Below are 19,016 nucleotides of genomic sequence, written 5' to 3' on the forward strand. Positions count from 1 at the left end.
AGTCTCCCAAGTCACTGGGATTATAGGTGTGTGCCACTATGCCCAGCCATTTGAGGTTCTTTTTTTTTTGGGGGGGGTACTGGGGATTGAACTCGGGGCACTCGGCCACTGAGCCACATCCCCAGCCCTATTTTGCATTTTATTTAGAGACCAGGGTCTCACTGAATTGCTTAGCACCTCCCTTTTGCTGTGAAGCTGGCTTTGAACTTGCCATCCTCCTGTCTCAGCCTACTGAGCCACTGGGATTACAGGCATGTGCCACAGCACCCAGTTTGAGGTTCTTAACTTCAGCATGTTTCAAAAGCTTAGAAACAACAATGTGTAAGGGATGGAACTGGTTAAATCATACCCCGGTTATGGTATGATTTCATACAATCAAATAGTATAGTATGTAGCCATGAAAAAGGAGGCGCTTATGTACATGTACAGAATCATCTCTACAGTCTTGTTTTAACTTAAAAAAAAAAGCAAGGTGCAGAGTGACATGTGTGGAATGCTGCCATCTGAGTGGTGAGAAAAAAAAAGCTTATTTGTATTTCTCTATGCATAAATTATTTCCAGAAGACTGCACAAGAAAATGGTAATTATGGTGACCTCTGAGAAGGTTACTGTGGGGCAGAGAAGGACAAGAATAGGACACACTTGGTTTCCAACTTACATTCTTTTGTGTCTTTTGAATTTTATGCCACGTGCATATGTTATTCCAAGGAATACATTAAAATTGTATATATTTGTGTGTGTGTGTGCCAGGGATTGATCCCAGGACTTTGGGCATGCTAGGAAATTGTTCTGCCACTGAGCCACATCCCCAGCCCCCAAATAAATAAATAAATAAGGAAATAGAAATATATATACATATGTGTATACATATTCAGATATATACATATGCATGTGCACACACACACACACACACACACACACATATATATATATATATATATATATATATATATATATATAATTTTTTTTGCAGTATTGAGGATTGAACCCAGGGGTGCTCTACCACTGAGCTACATCCCCAACCTTTTATTATTTATATTTTTGAGACAGGATCTTTCTAACTTGCAGAGGCTGTCCTTAAATTTGCAATCCTCCTGCCTCCATCTTCCAAAATCATGGAGATTATAAGTATGGACAACGCCCCCGGAGCCTGTTGAGGTAAGCCAGATAGGACATGGCCTTGGCGTGAACAAGGAAAAAAGGTTGGAAGCAGATCAAAGTAGGTGGACTTGAGATTTCGGTTGGAAATGGAGTCCACAGGTCTTAATTTGGGGCTTGTTAGGTAAGAGGGAAGGATCTCTGTTTCTGTCAAGCACATCATCTCAGAGGAATGGTGAGGCCATTGGTTGAGATGGAAAGACAGGGTCAGGAGAAGGTCTGGAATAGGAGAATCAAGAGCCTTGTTTGGGATCTATTGCGTTCGAGATGTTTTTTGGACGTAGAGAAGACTTCAAGCAGGAAGTTGGATATGGGAGTCTGGAGCTCCCAGGAGAGGTCTAGGCTGGAAATATACATTGGTGAGTCACCAGCATATAGATGGTATTTAAAGCCATGAGACTGGATGAGATCACCTAGGGAGAGAATATAGTTAGAAAAGAGAAGACCCAAAGCTGAGCTGGCGAGAGAAGAAATCTCGAAAATTGGCGAGGGTGGCTCCTGTGCTCAGAGTCAGGGATGGGGGCACCCTGCTGAGAGAGAGAGAATGAATCAAGAAGTAACCATTAAGTTTGGCAAATTAAGAAGTCACTGGTGAACTTGACCAAAGTGGCTTCAGTGGACGGGTGGGGATGAAGTCATATCAGAAGAGGTTGAAGAATTCATTTACGGTGAAGGAGTGTAGACAGCAAGTGTAGACCTTTACTAGAATGATGTGCATCCATGGGTTCTCTCTCCTGTGATCCCAAGGGGAAGAAACACGTCCTGGTGATTTTTTTTTTTTTTTTTTTTTTTTTTTGGTGGTGCTGGGGATTGAACCCAGGACCTTGTGCATACAAGGCAAGCACTCTACCCACTGAGCTATATCCCCAGCCCTGTCCTGGTGATTCCTATAGAAGTCAGAGATGGAGTCCAGAACCTAGGAGGGCTTAACCACTAAGCCTTAGTCCCACCCATCCCCCCTTTTTTGAGGTAGGTTCTCACTAAATTGCAGAGGCTGGCTTTGAACTTGGGATCCTCCTGCCTTAGCCTCCTAGACTGCTAGGATTACAGGCATGAGGCACCATGCCTGGCCTTCAATACATTTACTTAATGATTAGATAAATAGATGAACAGATAATCCGCTCATTCAAAGGTCTGGTAGAGAGAGCAGCAGTACTCTGTGGGGCGGAAACAGGAACCATCCCCACTGTCCCTCCTATGCCCTATGACTTCGAAGAGGTAAGTGTAGGGGAAAGCAGCCCATAGGAACCAGTTCCAACGAGGCTCATTCAGGTTATTTTTCTCTCCTCTTTTCCCTGTTCTTTCCTCTCTGGGCTTTGTTGTTGTTTAGGAAATACAGGCTCTTGTGGTGAGAGACTCCCAGCTTGCCATGTGGGGAACAGGCGGGCTGGTACTTTGAGGTCCCCAAGGCAGGGAAGATAGAGAGGGACCCAGTAGAGGAAGGAGTGCCATCTGTGGGACAGAGGCCCCCACACAAGCTGGACATGCGTCTGGCTTTGGGGCAAGCCAAGGAACTGGGTCTCTGAGAGACTGGCAGAGACAGGCATCTGTGTATTAAGTCCAAGGAGACCCTCAAATGTCCTTAGCCAGGGTGGGCTAGAACATGTCTGTGACACACCGACCTACCTGCCAATCAGAGGGGAGCTAACTCTTATAAACCAGGATGAGGGCACAGGAGTGACGATGGCTGTTGGAAAGTCACAAAGAAAGACTGTGGAGGGGCCCACCAGCCACCAAAGGGCAAACAGAGATACAGAGGAGTCTTCAGAGGCTCTGTGAATGTCCAGGAGACCTGCCTTGGAATGGGCCAGAGGAATTCTTCTGACGACCCCTCAAGCCACCAGTCCCCAGCTGTCCCTTTTCCTACTGCACCAGATGCAACCTGTGGGAAGAGGCAGGAGCTGGGGCTGGAGGTGCAGCTGTGCCTTCCCTGGTGAGAAGAGGTGAGATCCGCAGGCCCGGACACTGCTGCCACCTGGTGGGCAAATCCTGCTATTTCTCTTGGTCGTGGATTCCAGACTCATTCTCTGCTAAGCTCTAAGGTTTGGAGGTGGGTGGGAAAGACCCCTGTGTCCCTGAACTTGGGGACACAATGCAAGCAAGGGGGAACCCCGGAAAGAGAAACACACCTCCTAGGAAGTGTGTTTTTCCTCTACTCCTTTCGCCTTTTGTGCTGTTTTGGTCTTCCATTAATGGGACAAGGAAATTGTAGTAGCTAGATGAGTTGCTTTATGTAAAGTACCTGTCATATTAATGAACACTACCTGTGGTTGACCCAAGGGACAACTGAGGTGTGTGTAGCCTTGTCTCCCACACCCAAAATGTGCCTATATATAAATCCATGGCCCCAGGTTTTGGAAAGATAGCCCCACCCAGTCCCAACTATATATAAGTTCTGGAGCCACCATTATTATTTTTTTATCTGTGAATTTATTATTTTTTGTGGTGCTGGGGATCCAACCCAAGGCATAGCACATGCCACACACTCTGCCACTGAGCTAACCACCACTCTTTGTTGTTGTTGGTGGTGGTGGTGGTACCAGGAATTGAACTTGGGGCACTCAATCTCAGAGCCACATCCCCAGCCCTACTATGACAGGGTCTCACTGAGTTGCTTAGTGCCTCACTGTTGTGGAGCTGGTTTTGAACTCATGATCCTCCTGCCTCAACCTCCCAAGCTGCTGGGATTACAGGCCTGCACCACGACACCCAGCGGTCACCACCGCTCTTACTGTCTTATCAATCACATTGTCCTAAACTAGGAAGGCTCTGTGGGCCCCAACTGCTCCCATTCTGCTTCAGGGTTTGAGGGAATGGTCCAAGTCCTAGCACTTTGCTCCCTCCTCTTCTCTCACCCCAGAGTATGACATCAGAAAGGGTCTGAGCTGTGACATCATAGAGCCCTACCCTGTAAAAGAAGGGGTCATGAGGCGGTGGCAGTGGGTACCCATGTGGGTGTGGCTGGCTGGACTGGGGGCCATAGAAACAGGTGGGAAGCTCCCAGTGAGTGGAGGGGAGAAAAGCAGTTGGGGGATAAGGGACAATGCCCCCGAGGAACTGGAGACCAGCCCTGGGCCTTTCTCTCCCCCCCCCACCTTCTTCTCCCATCCGCCCCGTCTCAGCCAGTGTTCGCCCCTCATGGGAGTGCAGCTGACCCCAGAGGAAACAAAATTGAGAGTCGAGAGTCAGCCTCTGCCTCTGGGGTCAGGGGCAGGAGTCTGCTTGGCTGTTGTCACAGACTTTGCTCTGGACCCTAGCGCCCAGCCCAGAGTTGGCCCCAGGATCAGAGCCTCCACTCTTCATAGACAGACTTGACTTCTTTGATTACCCAGACTCGGACCAAGCCAGCATTCTGGCCGTGGCCCAGTTTATTGGAGAGAGGCCTGTGGTCTTTGTTAAATCAGGTATGACCCAGTTTGGGACAGGGGCCTCCCTCCTTGGGGGCTAAAGGAGAGCTGCCCCTGACCTTCCTTGTCCGGCAGGTTCCAGCCCTGGGCTCTTCAATCACATCCTGGTGGGAGCCCTGGTGGTGGCCTTCCTCTTCCTCCTTCTCCAGTTCTGCACCCACATGTGAGGCTGCCCCATGCCCCTGGCCCTCCCCCTCAACCTTCCTAGGGAGAGGAGAGGTGGGAGGACCCAGGTCTGGGGGAGGTGGTATGATGGATCACCTTTTCCTATGACCTCCATACCCATAGGAGCTTCCAGAAAGGGGCCTAAGGAGCCTCGCAAGGGCCCTGGACGCAGCCTGAGTGCCCAAATCCACCCTCCTCTGCTGATAAATAAAGGTCCTGGCCTCCTCCCTCCCTGACTGCTCAGTGACCAGCTGGGGTGGGGTCGCTGCCCTCTCTTTGGTCTTTCTGCTCCACATTCCCCAGGTCCCCACCTCCTTCCTTCCCGGCCCCAAAGAACTGGGCAAAGACAGTCAAGGTGGCGTTCACGCAGACGCAGATCGTCTTTATTAGCGGTCTGTAAAGCACCTCCCAGGGTCCCCCGACCCCAGATTGGAGGAAGCCTTGAGAGGTCTGTAGCACCAGGGACATGCCAGGGCCGGAGGGCAAGATGTGCAGCCTGATGGGAAGGGGCTGGGTGCCCTTCACCGGCCCCCCGGGGTTGCTCAGCACTGGGAAGGCTGGGGGTGGGGGTAGCAGCCACCTCCCTCCCCCACCCCAGCAAATCAGTTTGAATTTGGGCGAATAAATAAAATAAAATCCCTCAGGCCGGCCTCCCTGGAGAGGAGCTGTGAGGCAGCAGCCAGCCCTCAGGAGGCCCGCGGGGTGAGTCAGGGTGTCCCCTCTCTCCCAGGTGACCCGGGAGCAGAGAGGGGTTTGCAGCAGAGGGGCTGGGATGTATGTCCTTGGCAGCAGGCCACCCCCATGTCCTTGACTCCTGGTCCCCTTGAGTCCCTGTCTCCCCACAGGCCCCCCAGCCCTTGGCAGGTGGGAAGTGCGCTCCCTTCCCCTTTCCTGGCTGTCCCAGCGCAGGGGGTGCGAAGGGGCTCAGCCTGGCTCCTGAGAGAGGTCCCCTCTCTCCCTGCCTTACGGTCACCTGCTCCTGTTCTTAGCCCCTGAGGGAAGATGCCCCTCCCCCTCTGAGTCCATCGGTCAGTCCTGGGGCTGTCAAGGCAAGGGGCCCCTGGCTCCCAACCCCCACCCACTGGCCCCAGAGCCCTGTCCCTGTGTGGGGGTGCAGGTGGGGAGGGTCCCCAGGCCCCACCCTCAATCCTGGGTCTGACAGGGAGAAGGTGGCGGGGAGCCTCGGGGCCGGAAGAGGCGGCAAGCCCCGCGGCAGATGAGGAAGAACCAGTAGAGCTGGGGGGCGAGCAGCAGCGCGGCGCCCAGATTGACGTGGGCCGGGATGGCCAGGGGCACGGCCAGCAGAGGCAGCCCGGCGTGGCGCCCGTAGGCCCAGTACAGGTAGGGGAAGAGCAGCACCCGGCAGCACAGGAAGCTGAGCAGCATCAGGGCCCCATTCACCTTGTGCAGCAGCGTGTGCTGCTGCTTGTACTGCGGACAGAGCATAGGTGACAGGGCGGGGAGCAGAGGCCCTGTCCCCCCTGCGCACCCTCTGCCCATCTTCCCGCAGGTCAGAGGCCCCAGAACCACCCCCCACTGCTGCCTCCCCTCTACCCAGCCTGCTTCTCCTCCCGCACCTGACATTGTACATGCATGACACTGTTGCCTTTAAAGAGCCCCAGAGGGTCCCTGAAAGTGCCTGCCCTGCCTGGGCCCTGGGATCAGGCTCCTACGCCCTCAGGTACCCTCTCACCTGGATGAGGATCTTGCCAAGGCAGACGAAGGGGGTGCTGACCTCTGCCATCAACATGCAGCCTAGAAAGAAATCTCCCTTCCCCTGTCGCCACACCTGGGAGGAGAGGCAGGAGGGTGAGGGCAGCCCTTCCTCTCCCCTGTCACTTAACTGGAGAATCTCAGGAGCAAAGCTGGGCGCCTCGCCTCTCTGCATCCCTCCTAGAGTCCTGCAGGTAAGATGGCGCCTCACACCACAGGGGAGGAGACGAGGCTCAGGGACATGCAGCAGAGGCTCCATGAAGTGCCACAGCTGGGCACGGTCCCGCTGGGCCAGGCTGATTCTAGACCTTTGTGCCTCCTGTGACCCGGGCTGGGCGGGTACCCAGGAAATGTCCCTCCACCCCATCCTGCTGGGAGGGCTCCCAGGCTCCTGCAGCTGGTGTGATGTGAAGGACAAGCCCCCCGCCACCCCCCTCCCCACCAGGCCATCTGGCTCTGGGAGCACTCACCACAGAGACGGGGAAGCACACCAGCACCATGACAGCATGGTGGAGCACCATGAGGAACTCCTTGTGCAGGTAGCCGCGCACCACGGCCCAGGTGCTGCCCCGTGCTCCGCGTCTCCCGTCGTCGTCCCCTCCATGCCCTTTGACCTGGTGCTTGTGCCAGTGGCAGAGGAACATGGCGTAGATGTCGTAGATGAAGTAGGGCACTGCAAATTGCGTGTAGGCGGAGGAGAGCCAGTGTCTGTGGGGCAAAGAGAGGGGGAGGGATCAGGAGAGGGAATGGACAGCACCCGATGCTCCACCAGAGACAGATCTCAAGGGACGCCCACAACCCTGAGATGGAAGTGAAGTCTCAGGTGAGAACACAGTGAGTTATGGATGATGGAACAGAAGGGTGGAGGGAAATAAACTTGCTTAATGTCATGTAGTCACACAGCTGCTAAGTGTTGGGACTGGGATTCAAACAGACAGACCTCGGAATCCACCATGTTGCACTTGTGCGTGCACTCTTTCTCTCTCTCTCTCATATACTTGGGGGAAAAGGAAAGGAGACCAGAAAACACCTATAGATCAAAGGGCAGAGATGCAAGATATGAAGAGAATCAGATTAGGACAAAGCACACAGGAAGTAAAGACCTATGGTTGAAGACCAATTGCTCATGTAGTACAGCCAAGTACTATACTAATACCGAACCTCTACATTGTGTAAACTTATTTACTCCTCACAAAAAACCTACAAAAAGCCATACATGGTGGCACACACCTGTAATCCCAGCAACTTGGGAGGCTGAGGCAGGAGGATCACAAGCTCAAGGCCAGCCTCAGCAATTTTGTGAGGCCTTAAGCAACTTAGCAAGACTCTATCTCAAAGTTAAAAAAAAGGGCTGGGGATGTGGCTTATTGGTAAAGTGTCCCTGGGTTCATTTCTTGGTACAAAAAAACGAACAAAAATCCTTCCATAAAAAAGTAAGCATGGCTTTCATCTCCATTTCACAGATGAGGAAACCGAGTCACAGAAAGGCTAAGCCAAGGAATAACCACGGGAAACTCTCTCTCAGCCCGCAGGCAAGGTAGAGGTGCTGCCAGTGCTGCTTGTTCTGCCTGAAGGTGGCCTGATTGCTTGCTTTTTCAGGTCCTGCCAAGCATTAAGAAGAAAATGCTGAGCAAAGGTGCCGCGGACAGAGAAGTTCTACTTATATTGAGAGTAAACAAAACCCGAGAAGCACGTGGATCTGCAACATTGCATTTTTCTTCTTGAGTCAGCACAGTGGCACTTTCTGCAGTCCTGAGACAGGTCTAAGGTGGGAGTGGAAGGTCCAAAAAGCAGGCCTGGGGGAGCCTGCCCAGCTAGCCAGGGGACAAACGCAAAGTCAGCTAGAGGCACTTCACAGAGAAAGAGCCAGGGCCACACGTGAGGAGCTCCTGGGGTAGAGGTCAGCTGAGGACAGGGGGTGGGCCCTGGGCAGGCTGGGTGGGAAGGGGCCAGGCAGCCCACTGGCACCGGGATGATGTCAGGGAAGAGGACTTGAGACCCATGGCGCGGTGGTTCTGGGCATGAGACGGGAGAGGCAGCTGGTCAGAAACAAAGGACAAGTAGTTCAGGGAGAAGGTGGGAGAGGACCAAACTGGCCTCAGAGAAGTTATAGCAGGGAGCGGCCCAGAGAGCTGGCCCAGTGGACGTGATGGGGATGGGACAGATGGGACCCTGGAGTGAGGGGGAGGAGGCAGAGGAGCCCCAGGCCCTGGGATGCCATGTGGAGTGTTAAGTCCCATCCCCACCCTCTCAGCAATTAGGTGCTCAGAAGTAGGAACAGCTGTTGCCCCTGGATTAACCCTGATCCTCCCTACCTACCTGAGGATTAAAGGGGGAAGGAGGGACAGGAGCAGACCTGGAGGAGGGGGAGGAAATGCAAGAACGGAAAGGTGACCTCTGGGTAAGAAGGCATGAGAAAGGGACTCGTGGAAGCCCAGGCTTGCCTTGGACCCTGTGGCAGGAAAGAGCATGGAGAAGGCGGGAAGAAGCCAAGTGTCTGGGCAGGGTCTGAAGAAAGAGTTAAGCCAAGAACTAACTGTTCTACTCAGGAAGAACTCACCCCCAGGAAAAGAGGAGGCAAAGAGAGAACAGGGGCACCTCTAGATCAGGGTCATCCAGACGATGTCACCTGGGGCTCCAGGGACATGAGGGAAGGAGAGCAGAACCAGTGGGGCAGGTGTCAGGGGCACCCTCGCCGCAGGCAACTTGCAGCAGCCTGTGGTCATCCAGGACAGGCAGGTCAGCACCATGGACAGGGCCCTCCTCCTCCTCCTGCCCCACCTCTCCAGCCTGGGCCTCTCTGGCAAGCACCAGGCACTGCAGCAGCTGCCTGTGCCAAATTTTGGCCTGTTCGCCCTCCCTTCCCCTTCCCCCACTGCCTGACCTCAGTGGCCTCGTGTGTCATCTCTCCTCTCTCAGGAGCTGGGGCGACACACCTGAATTCTGGGTGGAGTTAAGGGGTGAGCCCGGCCTGAGAGGAGAGCACGGCAGATGAGTTTGTTGGAAGGTGGGTCTGAGGGGTGGTGTAGGTGGAGACAGAGGAAGTGACATTCAGAGCCCACTACCATACAAGAGGCCCGGAAGCTGACCAGGAACCGCTTTGAGGGTTCTCTTTGATCCCTACTTCTGCTCTCCGGGTTCTGACCTTTGAGGACAAGACAGGATAAATTTATCCCTGGTGTTGAGTTGCAGCTGTGGCAGTAAAACTTGCTCAGGCCCAAGTGAAGAGCATGGGGACCACTGGTGGCTCCCCGGAGGATCTCGGGTATTCTGGGATCACACACATAACAGAGGAGGGACTTGGGCAGAAGTGGGTGCGTGACACTTACTGGTCATCGATGATGTGCTTGCAGGAGGTGGAGACGATGTAGCCAGCTGTGGAGGCCATGATGGCTTGGACGGAGGACACTAACCTGGGGAGACAGAGGGAGGAGTGGCAGGTGGGAAGGCGAGTGCCTTGACATCTCCTCTTCACTAGTAGTTATTTGCTTTGGGTTTGGTCACTTCTCAGGCCATTCCTGGCTCACCTCCCAAGACGGGGCTTTCCCAGATTCACTACCACCTCCAGAGTCCTGAGTTGCTCTGCCACTGTCCCTCAGTTTGCCCCATTCCTGGTGGCCTTCCCCTTCCCTTGGCTTGTGAATACTGAGTGGCCTTCCTCTCAGGACACAGGGAGGTCACCCTGAGGTGAAACAATGCTGGGAATGTGTGGCTGAGAGCAAAGCCTCTGCCCAGGAGGGGACGCCCCGGAGGGCAAGGGGAGCCTGTGCTGTTCCTGCCCCACTTGGCTGCCCAGTCACCATGCCACCCATTACTCGGGCCTCTGGCCCTGCCGTGAACCCAAATTCCCCCTGGCCACTTTCCCACTGTCTCCTTGACTGCCACGGAGCTCCCCTCTGGGTGCTGGCCCTAATTCCAGGGTTGTAGAGAGTTCCACTGTTCACTCCTCTGTGCCTCGTCCCCAACACTCATCCTGATTCACACATGGTGCTCTAGCCCTTGTTCCCTGACATCTTATAGGAATGTTTTAGTCACATGCTGGCCCTGTTTGGGAGGTGGGAGGGTGGCTGGGAGAAGGGGAGAAAAGCAGTCTGAACACTAGTAGACCAGATGGCTGGTTTGGGGAGGTCTCCTGGGAAGGTAAGACCCCCGAAGGAAGGGAGCTTGGCAGCAGAGCCCACTGACCACCGTGGGGCTCCCCGTCCCCACAGGGGCCAAGGGTGCAGGGAGGTGATGGGGTCCCTTCTGTCCCCATAAAGCCTGAGAAGGAGAAAGGGACTGAGCTGGGAAGGGGATGCCGTTTACCTGGCTGAGACAATGACCGCGTCGGCCTCCTCCCAGCGCAGCTGGGGCAGCCGCTGGAGCGTGTTCTTGGAGAGGAGGAAGAGTCCGGGGAACACCACCCCCCCAGCCACCATCGGGGTCAGCATGGTGGCTCAGGACTCGAGCGGGGAGACGAGCGGGTCAAGAAGGGGCAGAGAGGCAGGGCTGAGGGGAGTTGGAGGTGGAGCCGGGATGCCGAGCCCGGGGAGGGAGGGAGGGAGAGGAAGGGGCACAAAGGGGACAGGGCGGGGACGGGATGGGACAAGGGAGCTGGACCAGAGGAAGAGAGAATGGGACTCTGGATCAGACTGGGGACACAGGGAGAGGGCTGGCCAGGCAGAGCAGGGAGCCCAAGGACGGAGCAGGGAGCAGGAGAAAGCGATGAGGGATGGGAAGAGGCGACAGGGGAGGACTTGGTGAGGACCGAGAGAGAGGGGACAGGAGGAGGAGGATGCAGCTGGGGGAGGGGAGGGAGAGCCGCGGCAGGTGGGGGGGTTACGTGGGGAGACTGGGAGGGCCCGAGGAGGCGGGCTGGGGGGAGAGGTGCCAGCCCTGAAAGGAGGGAGGGGGAGGGACGGAGCCAGAGGAGCGGCGGGGCGAGTGGTCAGCGGTCAGCACTGCTCTCCCGCCACCACCGCCTCCTCTCGGCTGCCGCCACAGTCCTTGCTGCCTGGCAGGGACGCGGCACATGGCATTATAGAGAGTTCATGCCCAGCCCCCTGCCCCCTCTGTGGGGAGGGGGAGGGGGAGGGGAAGCTGCCAGCTTGGGGAGGGCGGGGGAAGGGTGGGGAAATGATGGCACCGACCAGACACCAAGAAACCGGACCTGCAGCAGCGTCTCCCATGCAGCTCTGTGCCACAGCAGCGGCTGCGACAGAGATGGGGGGAGCAGGGAAAGAGGAAGGGGGAGGCCCTTAAAGAGACAGCAGCTGCGGCACAGGGGGGCTACTGGGGACAAGGGCCATGGAAGGGATGGTTCTTCTCGAGGGAAAGAAGGTGATCTGGGGCTCCCTGGCCAGCTGGGAGGGGGCTCTAAACCCCCATGATGGGCCTGACCCCATTTCCCATCAGCACTTTGAAGTGCCTGGCATTTCCTCCTCTGCCAATGCCTCCCAAGATGTGACTGTCAGTGGCCTGCCAGGGCTCTCAGCTTAGGGGCGTCTACTCCTGCCAAAGAGAGGGTTCCCTGGGGAAGGAGCTGTAGGAAGTGGTGCATCTCAACACAGAGTCCTTCAGACCCAGAGCCCCTGCTCCACCCCCAGGAGAGAGAGAGGAACTGAGAAGCATGAGGCACCTTGTATGTGTCCCCAACTCAGCTGCACGGCTGCCCCATGTCCTTATCTACTGCTGGAACAGTACCAGGTGGCTGTGCTTGTCCCCTTTCTACTGGTCAGGAAATGGTCCTAAGCACTGAGTGATGCTCCCAGGGTCACAAAGTTAAGAAATGGCAAGAACTCAAAACCCGCCTGAAGCCCAGGAGGCTCAGCCACTGGCCTCCCCTGGCTCCCTAGGTGCCCACCGCTTTCTTTTGCTCCTGGTTCCCCTTCCTCTGCCACTTTACAGAAGAGCCCAATTTCAGAGAGGAAAAGGGTCTCAGGGATTGGCTGGACAGAGCCCCTCATTCAATCACTAGGAAAGTGAGGTCCAGTGACTTGGTCAAAGTCAACTAGGCCAATTCAGAGCTGCTCCTCACTTTCAAGTGGCCCCTCTGGAGTCCTGCCTTCTGTCCTGAACCAATGGTTCTGTGGACTTCTTCAGGACATGGCTCTTGCTACCCAAACCATACTTTGGTCTCCAGGTTTGCCCTGAGCTGTGGCTCAATAATCAGGGCTATAGTTGGCCTTTCCCCCTCCCAAAGCCCATTCCTAAAGAGGCAAAGGCTGGAATTTGCAATTTTGTGCTGCCCTCTAGTGGCCTAGAAAAGACCGGGATAAGTTGGAAACAGTTTTAGAGACAATTTGTAGATTTAGTTCCTGACTTCAGGCCCAATTTCCTGACCATTTTTATTCTGGGCACAGTGAGAGGTGACTTATGTTGATTCTTATTTAATCTTCCCAGGTGGTGGTATTCTCAGTTTAAAAGAAGTTTAAAAAACAAAAACTTGCCAAGATAAAACAGCTATGAAAATTGGTTAGAAGCTGGATTTTGAACCAATGTTTGCTTAACTCCAGAGTCAAAAATGAGCAAAACTGCAAAAGGAACTCAGGAGGACACCAAAACTAAGGACCACAGACTTGGTCAAGGAACTGTGGTTTTACCTTGGATGAAGCAGATCAAAGCAAATAGAGACAAGGGTTTGTGCTTTTTGCGTGTGTGATTTTTTTTTTTTTTCTGCCAGGCATTCATTTGGACACCCTAATGAATTCTGCCTTCTGCATACTCGCTGTCCTAACTATGGTTTGAAATAGCTCACGTTTTGTCAAATGGATCATAAATTTGCAGCTCGAGGACTCAACAGATCCCACAGGCTTATTTATTTATTTGTACTCAGGATTAAAGCTAGGGACCCTTTGCCATTGAGCTACATCCCCAGCTTTTTAATTTTTTTTTAATTTTGCAACAGGATCTTGCTAAGTTGCTTAGGGCCTCACTAAGTTGCTGAGGTTGGCCTTGAACTTGCAATCCTCTTGCCTCAGTCTCCCCAGCTGCTGGGATTACAGTACGTGCCACCATGTCAAGTCCACAAACATATTGTTTCACCAATATGGTGTTGTCAGCAGAGTACAGAATTTTCTTAATTTAATTAATTAAATTTCTAATTTTTTTGTCAATGTTCCAAAATTGGCAAATTTCACAGAAAAGCTCAACTTTGCTAGGCACGGTGGTGCATGCTGTCATCCCAGTGGCTTGGGAGGCTGAGACAGAAGGATCGAGAGTTCAAAACCAGCCTCAGCAAAACCAAGGCACTAAGCAACTCAGATGCTAAATAAAAAACAAAATAGGGCTGGGGATGCAGGCTCAGTGGTTGAGTGACCCTGAGTTTAATCCGAGGTCCACCCACCCCTCCCCACAAAAAAAAGAAAAAAAAAAGGAACGCTCAACTTCTAGCCTGGGGATATAGCTCAGTGATAAAGCAGTTGCCTAAAATATTTGAGACCCTACATTTGATCCCCAGTAGCAAAAAAAAAAAAAAAAAAAAAAAAATCTCAACCTCGTTTAAGAAAGAATCAGAACAGGTAACATAATGATTTGTTTGGGTTTTGTTTTGCAGTACATGGAGTGGAACCCAGCAGCACTTTACCACCAAGCTACATCTCCAGCCCTTTTTATATTTTATTTTTTTAAATTTTGAGACAAGGTTTCAAAGTTGTCCAGGGTGGCATCAAACTTATGATCGTCCTGCCTCAGCCTCCCAAGTCACTGAGATTATAGGTACATCACATCCCCCAGCCTCCAAAATGTCTTGCTGGAGTTGAGCACCCGTTATGCCCATTGGATGGAGTCCTCCAGCTCAGACATCTTTGTGTTATTTTCAGGAATTTGCAATCCCTCCTTGAGAGATGCTAATTCACATGACTCTCACCTAAACATCTCCATGAAGAAAGGAAAGGGAGTGTCATCATTATTAAACCCATTTTGAAGTGAGGAATTTGAAGCTCAGAGGCTAAAGGACTTGCAAAAGATTCCATAGCCAGTGTTTTTTGGAACTGGCTTGAACTCAGGGGCACTCAACACTGAGCCGTATCCCCAGCCCTATTCTGTATTTTATTTAGCAACTAAGTTGCTTAGTGCCTTGCGGTTGCTGAGGCTGGCTTTGAACTGACTATCCTCCTGTCTCAGTCTCCCAAGCCACTGAGATTACAGGTGGGTGCCACAGTGGCCAGCCATAGCCAATGTCTTTTGTTTTTGTTTTGGGGTACCAACCATTGAATTCAGGGGCACTTGACCACTGAGCCACATCCCCAGCCCTATTTTGTATTTTTATTTAGAGTCAGGCTCTCACTGAGTTGCTAAGCACCTCACTTTTTGCTGAGGCTGGTTTTGAATTTGCGATCCTCCTGCCTTAACCTCCAGAGCTGCTGGGATTATAGGTGAGCACCTCTGGGCCTGGTTTATAGCCAGTGTCTTTTTTGTGTGTGTGGTGCTGCAGATTGAACCCAGATCCTTGTGCATGTGAGGCAAGTACTCTACCAGCTGAGCTATATCCCCAACCCATGGCCCGTGTCTTTTGCCTCCTAACTCCGAGCTGCATCAGATCCCACATTCTCCTGCTTCCGCCACTACCTAGTCCTGAAATGAAGCGATCAGCTCCAGCAGCCCTGGCCCCCAGGAAAGATACTCTCACCCTGGTCTTCTTACTTGGATGCCACCAAAACAGCCTCTCTTGCCTCCATCTGCAGTTTGGTGTAGTTCTGCAGGCCCCAACGGAGGACAGCGAAGAATACTGGGAAGAAGACGCAACCTAGTACAAAGAGCAGGGCCATGCCTGTCTGAGGTAGAGAAGGGGAAAAGAAATGGTTGTGAGAACTCCTCAACCTTGCGGTGGTCCGTGAGATCCGCTCAGCTGCAGCCATTGAAAATCATTGCGTTTCTAACATCCTTCATCCGGGGTAATTGAACATCCTGGTGTTTGGTTTTGTTCTGTTTCATTTTGTTTAAATCTAGTATTATTTAATTCATTTTCCCTGCCATCCCTGAAGCTGACCTACACCTCCTAGTCCATCTCACACCTTAAAATGGCTTCTCTTTCTCCTCCACCGCAGTGATGTGCCTGCCCTTTCTCCACCCTGATCATCCTCCGTTCCTATGTCACCCTTGACTCCTCCGAGGGGCTCAGACTTCTCACAGGGTCTCACCTCTCAGCGACAAGGTGGGAGGACTGAGAGGGAGGTTGATGTTTCTCCTCAGCACCCAAAACTTGGGAAAAGGAAGGGAGGGGGTGTTCAAATTGTCAAAACACTTGAAATTTTAAAATAACATAAAAAAAAAAAGCCAAAGTGTTTTTTACCCCATAAAAACGAAAAAAAAAAAAAAAGAAAAAGGAAACCCTGAAAACACGGATATTTACATAGATATTATTTTTGCCTGGCAAAGCCTCCCCTCCCACCCGCTCCGAGGAGGAGAGGAGTGGGGAAGGCGCAGGAGGGACGCAGGTGGCCGGGGCCTGCCATCCTCCATCCCTGGAGTGCTTCTGAAGGGACCTTCTCAGGCTACAAGGAAGATGTCAAACTGCAAGGGCACGAGGCTGCTCAGCCGAGGCAGTTGGAGCCCCAGGAGCATCGCCCTCCCATTGGCCAACCTCTTGACACGGGTGCCCTATCGTTTATTTCTGCTGGGGCGGAAGTGGGCAGGGCGTTCTAGCACCTTGTGTAGAATTAGCCAATTAGAGTTTCCTGACGACTTGATGGACAGCGCATTTCAGAGGGGGAGCTGGAAGAAAAGGAATAGGAAGAAGAGGGAGAATAAGAAAGGTCGGTAATTGCTTTAAAAGGTAGTAGTGAAGCTCATTGCCGCGTCTCATGTCTCTAATCCCAGCAGCTCTGGAGGCTGAGGTAGGAAGATCTGAAATTCAAGGACAGCCTCAGCAATTTAGTGAGGCTCTAAGCAATTTAGTGAGACCATGTCTCAAAATCAAAGAAAGCAAAAAAAAAAAAAAAAAAAAAAAAACCAAACAAACAAACAAAAAAAACAGCCTAGAGATGTGGCTCAGTGGTTGAACGTCCCTAGGTCCAGATTGTGGTGGTGGTGGTGGTGGGGGAAGGTGTGGGGCAGTAGAGAAACTGGTCCTGGAGCACCTCAGCGACAAGGGAGGCTGAGACAGGAGAATTGCAAGTTCAGCCTGGCAATTTAGGGAGACCTTGTCTCAAAAAAAAAAATAAAGGACTGGGATGTAGTTCAGTGGCAGAGCACTCCTCAGTATCTCAGGTAAGTGAATACAAAAATTAAAAATGCTAAGGAAATTGTGGCTCTTCATTCCCTGAATGATGGTGAGCAGAACCTCTGTGGGCCTCGGTATCTTCCTCTGTGAGATTGAGATCATAATGATGACAGCTAATTATATTGCATTTACTGTGGGCCAGACTCTGAGTGCTTAAAAACATGAAATCATTTTTTCCAAATAACCTTGTGGGTAGGGATTATTATTGTATCTACTTTACAGTTGGGAAAACAGTGGTACAGAAAGGCTTGGTACCTACCCCAAGGTTACAGTTAGGAAGGGAATGAGGTATTTCTTTCAACCATATTTTCTGAATCTGTTGGTCTCTATAATGTTAAGCAGATATAGGAAACTCAAAAACTCATTATCCTAAAGGAATTAAAGGGTTTTTGATGGTTTTGCTGCTGGGGATTGAACTTATATGAGAGTTTTTTTTTTTTTTTTTTTTTAAGGAGGAAAAAGATACTCCCGAATACAATTTAAACATCTTAATTCATATTTTTAGAACTTATGTCTGTTAACAGTTCTTGCTACTTTTTTAACACTTATTTTTTGGTTGTAACTGGACATAATATCTTTATTTTACTTATTTATTTTTTATGTGGCACTGAGGTTCGAACCCAGGGCCTCCCACATGCTAGGTGAGCGCTCTGCCTCTGAGCCACAATCCCAGCCCCCAGTTCTTGCTACTTAACTACTCAACCTCCATCATGGGCCTCTGAAGATTAAAGATTAAACCAAGAACAAGGTAAAGTTATTTAAGATGAGACCTCTGATTGCCTAACCAGTGATCAGTGTCCAGTCTCACTTTTTTCCTTTTGAATGTGTCCATTTAAAAACTACATTTCCCAGCTACTCTTGCAGTTACATGCCTGGTCAATGTGATGTAAACTGAAGTCATTATAAATGGGAGTGAGAGAAAAGTTCTTTTGTGTGTGTGTGCATGGGGGTGGGGGTGGGGGTGAGGGTGGGTGGGTATTAGGGATTAAACCAGGGTGCTCTCCCACTGATCTACATCCTCAGCCCTTTTTATTTTGAATAGGGTTTTGCTAAATTACTAAGGCTGGCCTTGAATTTGTGATCCTCCTCCCTTAGCCTCCGGAGTTTCTAAGATTACAGGTGTGATCATTGTGCCCAGTGAAATCTCCTTTTTAAAAAGGCAGCACAGCTTACAAAGAAAGGAATCCAGATGGACTTTAAAAGTTAGGACAAGAGCCCAGTGGGTGGTGCACACCTGTGGTTCTATCTAGTCAGAAGGCTGGGCAGGAGTTGGATCTCAGGAGTTCTAACCAACACAGTGAGATGATGTCTAAAAACAGAGAAAGGAAGGAAGGGAGGAAAGGGGAGAGGAAAAGAAAGAGGAAAGAGAAAAGAAAGAAAGAAAAAGATTTCCAGAGATACTTTCTCTTTCATGACTCAGCCCACACACACTGAAAGATAACACTGAGTTGGGATTTGAAACCAGGCCAACCCGTCTCTGGAGTCTGCCCTCCTCTGTGCAGGTTCATTGTGAGGATTAAATAGAGATAATGTACATAAATGACTTCCCACAGCATTCAGTTACTATCATTGTGAGCACCCAGAAGGCTGTGTGCTAAAATCTCTCTACCCTCTCATTCTGCCTTCCCTACCACCTTCCAAACCATGCTCCCATTTTACTGCTGAGAAAACTGAGGCTGGGAGAGCTAGGCGACTTGTCCTAGGTGGCACAGTCAATGGCAGAGCTATGACTGCTGCCTCCCAGGTTGGGAGGGGAGGGCAGGTGGAGGAAAGCTCAGGCAGAGGAAGGAGTAAGTGGGCCAGCCCCCCTCTGGTGCTAAGGGGTACTGGTGTTGCCCTGGATGTGTGGCTTACCCTGGAACGCAGCGTGAGGGAGGGCTGAGAGCTCTGGGGCCATGAGCCGGGAAAGGTCAGGTCCGCGTTTCACTGGATTCGGGCTCTCCTGCAGCTCTTTCTCCTGTCGTCAATATCTTCTTGTTTCAAGCCAGACAGTCCGAGGCTGCGCAGGCTTGCCTGGGAACTAAAGGGTGAGGGGAAACAGTGGTCTGCCTGTTCGCTTATTTATTTATTTTTTCTTTTCTGGGGATTGAACCCAGAGACGCTCTACCTCTGAGCTTCATCTCCAACCCTTTATTTAAAATTTTAATCTTATTTTAAAATTATTTTTTAGATGTTGATGGACCTTTATTTTATGCATGTATTTATATGCAGTGCTGAGAATCAAACCCAGGGCCTCACACATGGCTAGGCAAGTGCTCTACCACTGACCCACTGATCTTTCAGCCCCAGGTACTTTTTTTTTTCTTTTTTCTTTTTCTTTCTTTTTTTTTTTGTGTGTGTGTGTGGTGCTGGGGATTGAACCCAGGGCCTTG

At 51.6% G+C, this 19,016-nt stretch overlaps 2 protein-coding genes and 1 non-coding gene across 6 annotated transcripts; 1 reads left to right on the top strand and 2 right to left on the bottom strand.

Moving 5' to 3' along the window:
- Positions 1–1,953: 1,953 nt before the first annotated feature.
- Trnat-ugu (transfer RNA threonine (anticodon UGU)) lies at positions 1,954–2,026 on the bottom strand. The gene has a single exon. It is a non-coding gene; the product is annotated as a tRNA-Thr (tRNA).
- A 2,057-nt stretch (positions 2,027–4,083) lies between these two features.
- On the top strand, positions 4,084–5,079 carry C10H16orf92 (chromosome 10 C16orf92 homolog). The gene is made up of 3 exons (XM_078024091.1): positions 4,084–4,147; positions 4,416–4,562; positions 4,641–5,079. Exons 1-3 carry the CDS (start codon positions 4,084–4,086, stop codon positions 4,730–4,732), a joined length of 303 nt encoding a protein of 100 aa, XP_077880217.1. The 3' UTR covers positions 4,733–5,079.
- Positions 5,080–5,086: 7 nt separating this feature from the next.
- On the bottom strand, positions 5,087–18,655 carry Tlcd3b (TLC domain containing 3B). 4 transcript variants are annotated; one of them, XM_021725495.3, is made up of 6 exons: positions 18,499–18,655; positions 15,066–15,196; positions 9,773–9,856; positions 6,914–7,151; positions 6,424–6,519; positions 5,087–6,161 (listed from the first exon to the last, which is right to left on the bottom strand). In XM_021725495.3, exons 2-6 carry the CDS (start codon positions 15,188–15,190, stop codon positions 5,874–5,876), a joined length of 831 nt encoding a protein of 276 aa, XP_021581170.1. In that variant the 5' UTR covers positions 15,191–15,196; positions 18,499–18,655; the 3' UTR covers positions 5,087–5,873. The 4 variants fall into 4 exon arrangements, with proteins under 4 accessions (XP_021581170.1, XP_077880214.1, XP_005323883.1 ...); XM_078024088.1 differs by lacking the exon at positions 18,499–18,655 and having other exon boundaries at positions 15,066–15,205; XM_005323826.5 differs by lacking the exons at positions 15,066–15,196; positions 18,499–18,655 and adding an exon at positions 10,749–11,768.
- Between the last annotated feature and the right edge of the window lie 361 nt (positions 18,656–19,016).

This window comes from Ictidomys tridecemlineatus, chromosome 10, assembly GCF_052094955.1.
Source record: "Ictidomys tridecemlineatus isolate mIctTri1 chromosome 10, mIctTri1.hap1, whole genome shotgun sequence".
NCBI classification, from domain to species: Eukaryota; Metazoa; Chordata; class Mammalia; order Rodentia; family Sciuridae; genus Ictidomys; species Ictidomys tridecemlineatus.

What these genes read in the sequence shown, in the direction of transcription:
- Tlcd3b (XM_021725495.3), bottom strand. Translation starts at nt 15,190, where the DNA reads ATGGCCCTGCTCTTTGTACTAGGTTGCGTCTTCTTCCCAGTATTCTTC. An exon ending in GCTGTTTTGGTGGCATCCAA is followed by an intron (nt 9,857 to 15,065) that starts GTAAGAAGACCA and finishes CTGTCTCCCCAG; the next exon opens with GTTAGTGTCCTCCGTCCAAG. An exon ending in AAGCACATCATCGATGACCA is followed by an intron (nt 7,152 to 9,772) that starts GTAAGTGTCACG and finishes TTTGCCCCACAG; the next exon opens with ACACTGGCTCTCCTCCGCCT.
- C10H16orf92 (XM_078024091.1), top strand. Translation starts at nt 4,084, where the DNA reads ATGAGGCGGTGGCAGTGGGTACCCATGTGGGTGTGGCTGGCTGGACTG. An exon ending in ACTGGGGGCCATAGAAACAG is followed by an intron (nt 4,148 to 4,415) that starts GTGGGAAGCTCC and finishes TCTGGACCCTAG; the next exon opens with CGCCCAGCCCAGAGTTGGCC. An exon ending in TGTGGTCTTTGTTAAATCAG is followed by an intron (nt 4,563 to 4,640) that starts GTATGACCCAGT and finishes CTTGTCCGGCAG; the next exon opens with GTTCCAGCCCTGGGCTCTTC.